The 3,338-nt window shown below is 44.5% G+C and overlaps 1 protein-coding gene across 1 annotated transcript in view; it reads right to left on the bottom strand.

Annotated features, from left to right (window-relative positions):
• ski (SKI proto-oncogene) overlaps positions 1-3,338 on the bottom strand; it is a 96,501-nt gene that overhangs the window by 7,378 nt on the left and 85,785 nt on the right. Inside the window, exons 3-5 of the mRNA XM_015390048.1 lie at positions 2,982-3,097; positions 1,611-1,906; positions 1,197-1,534 (exon numbers count right to left, since the gene is read on the bottom strand). Of these exons, the coding sequence (XP_015245534.1) occupies positions 1,197-1,534; positions 1,611-1,906; positions 2,982-3,097 (750 nt within the window). The remainder of the gene's footprint in view (positions 1-1,196; positions 1,535-1,610; positions 1,907-2,981; positions 3,098-3,338) is intronic.

Below are 3,338 nucleotides of genomic sequence, written 5' to 3' on the forward strand. Positions count from 1 at the left end.
AGTGACTGAAAATGGCAAACAGTGAAAAAGAGTTCTTAGTTCTGTTTCCATCACATACAATAGAAATAAAGTTTGAAACAACTACCCACAGAATACAATGCATTCAGCTTTTATTTAGTGAAAGGTTTTTTATATATGTTATACAAAAAATAGAAAAAAAGAAAGGTCCGTATGGGCTTGACAGGAGGGCTGTTTTCCACATCGTCATGTCTCTGTGTGCAGCAGGTACACCTGCCACTTTATTCCACATATATTTCTGTGTAACACCTATTATTCTTCAATAATCTTACATTATTAAATAAATAATACTGCTCTCGGCCATTTTGGAAGTGGAACGTCAACTGTTTCTTTTCTTTTTTCTTATATGTTGATCACTGCCCCTCTGTGGTCTTTGCAAGTACTGCACCTACACCCACGTCAACTATAAACATGTAGAGCGCTTCTATGAGCTTGCGCACGGCATGCACAGACAGACGTGAAAACCTGACACGAGAGTACATTTGAGCCTTTAAACCGGAGGCTCGCATTCACAAGGAGGCAAGAGAAGAAAGATCATCTTAAACTCCCACTGCTAATATTTATGAAAGGTGATTCTAGTTCCTAGACCCAGGAGAGTAAAGAACTGGACGTCTGGGACTTGAAGAGTCAGGAAGGTTGAAAGGTCACAGTACCAAAGGGAGTTCTAACTTTAAAAGTGTGATGAAGGGAGAGAATATGTTTGACTAGTTAGTTATGTAGAGTTCCTGATTGTGCACATTTTACCCACTGACTAATGATCTGTACCCCAATGGGGGTTTAATTGTCTTAACTGCAGTCCTCAAGTCCCAGCCACCTGAGAGCATGGTGATGAGGTAGGGTGGACGTGTGGGCTGACAGAAGGCTTCCTTCCTCTGAATCATTGACAGAGTGTGAAGGTGTTGATTTAACACACCCATCTCTTCTCATGGGAAACTACAACTGGGACAAAACATCTGTCATCTGGTCTTTGTTGGCTCTGAAGAAAAGACAGAGGAGGAACAAGCTCCACCTCGCCCTTAACAAGAATAACTCTGTCTCCTGTCGGTCTCACGTCCACAGAGGAACTCGGACGAGGATGTGCTGCTATTTTGGTAAAAGTGGGACGAACACAGACTCGACCCGTCAGCATTTTCTTTACCTCTCATGTTAACTCGATGGAAATAAGACTGAAGCTCTACCTGCTGAAGGCTCCGTTTGGCCTGAAGGGCTGTTCCCAGCTTCTCCTCCTGCTTCACTCTCATCTTAACAATCTCGTGCAGAAACTTCTCCTTTGACTCTTTGGAGTCCAATCCGCTGTCCAGCGCCTGTCTGAGGCTCTCCAGCTCCGACTCGAGGCCCAGATCTGAAGGTGCCGCCATGGCGGCGGGGGTTGCAACAGGCACAGCCGCTGAGGCGGAGCATTCCGCCGATGTGACGGTGCAGACTGGCCCCAGGGTGCCGGGTGAGCTCAGGTCCTTGGCTGAGCTGCTGGAGGAGGTGAAGGACGGCGATGACAGGGACGACATGGACGAATTGACTGTGGAGAAGATCAGGAACGTTAATGCCCATTCTGGGACATGTCAATCATCAGAGATACGGGAAATTCCCCTTACCATCATCGCGACTCTCCACCTCGATCTCCACCTCAGAATCCTTGTCCTCCTCTGGCGGGGGCCTGCAAGCAGTTGCGGGTGGCGGGCAGGGGGCCTCTGGTGCCAGCAGCTCCTCAGTGGCCCTTCTCTTTTGAGGCCTAGAATTGGGCTTGGTGCCCTCTTCTGAAGCTTCAGCCACCCTGAGGTGGGAAGAGGTGGGCACAGATGGGGACATGGGCCCCACCTTCCCCATGGGGAGAGGTGTAAGGGCCACGTTGGGGGCCACGGCATCCTCCAGGCTTTTGTAGTTGTAGAAGCTGAAAGACAATGATTCAGTTGATCTTTAAGTCTCACAGTCATGGACGAAGTACTCATCAGTAGTATTTGAGTAAAAGGATGATACTGATAGTCAAATCTCTACTACAAGTAAAAGTGACTTGGTCAAATATCTACTCAAGTTAAAGAACTGAAGTACTCACTTAAGCATTTAAAAGTAAATGGATTTAAAATGACTCATGTACTCAAAAATACAAATTATTTTTTTTAATATAGAACATTTCTGTACAATTTTCTGAGTAATTTTAAATAACATTTGAACTTTCAGAGCACTTGATGAATTGATGCATAAAACCACCTGCTCCTCCACCTCCTCCTGATTCTACACCACCTCTAAAGAACTTGAGCATAAAAATGCCACAAATGACTCGATTCTATTCACACTTTTTCTGTGAAATAGAGGCTTGGGGTTAAATCTAGTACCACAGAGAAACTAAAACTGCTCTGAAAACTCACCATCCTGAACAACCTGGCAAAAACTAACACCTTAATAAAACGCATAAACTACTAATAATATCTGCCAGGAGTTTCTCACATTTGTACAATGTCATTCAAATCTGTAGAACAATGGTGTCCAAATTCAGTTCTAATGGCTGCAATGCTGCATGTTTAAATTGGATTTCAAGAAATAAAAACAGCAGCAGCGGATTACAAAGCTAAGCTGACCCAAAAGGAACAAATAACTGAAAAACGAAACGTAGTAGAGAACAGTTATAAGTAGCCCACCTCCCATAAAAAAGTACTCAAGTAAGGCAAAGATACTTGAAAATAGTAATTAAGTACAGTAATCGAGTAAATGAACTTTGTTACTTTGCACCACTGAATTCTCCTAATCTCACATGCAGATTTCTACAGCTGTTCTTAGAGAAACTGGGCCAGATGCAGCAGGTTCAGTCGACCCAAAGCTCGTTCATCTGCCACTTCAAAAGCTTTACTAAAGAGTCCCACATAATTCTGGTACACTGACCCGACATCAAGGCTAAGAGCTGCATTCAGTGCTGGATGTTAAACAGCAGATTCTATCATTTCTCACTCCTGGTCCTGAGCGGGACTCACCTGTCTCTCAGCAGAGCCAGAGGATGGGGCGAAGGTTCTTTATCCCCAGCGGAGATGTGAGGAGACCATGGCCTGAAAGCTGAAGGTCTCTGCCTGGGCTGAAGACAGTTCATCCCCTGAGAGACAATAATCACGTTTGACTTTAAACCAGAAGCACCATGCAGCTACAGCATCAACAGCACATTAGAGTGAAAGAAGGAAGGAAATACCAGTTCTAGTCGGTGAGGAAATTACCCTGTCTAATTTTAAGGCTAGGCTTCAAACTTTCCTATTTAAAAAAAGCTTCTAGTTAGAGTGGCTCAGGTTATCCTGAGCTATCTCTATAGTAATGCTGCTATAGGCTTAGACTGCTGGAGG

The sequence above is a fragment of the Cyprinodon variegatus genome, unplaced genomic scaffold, assembly GCF_000732505.1.
Source record: "Cyprinodon variegatus isolate N-32 unplaced genomic scaffold, C_variegatus-1.0 Scaffold483, whole genome shotgun sequence".
Lineage (NCBI taxonomy): Eukaryota > Metazoa > Chordata > Actinopteri > Cyprinodontiformes > Cyprinodontidae > Cyprinodon > Cyprinodon variegatus.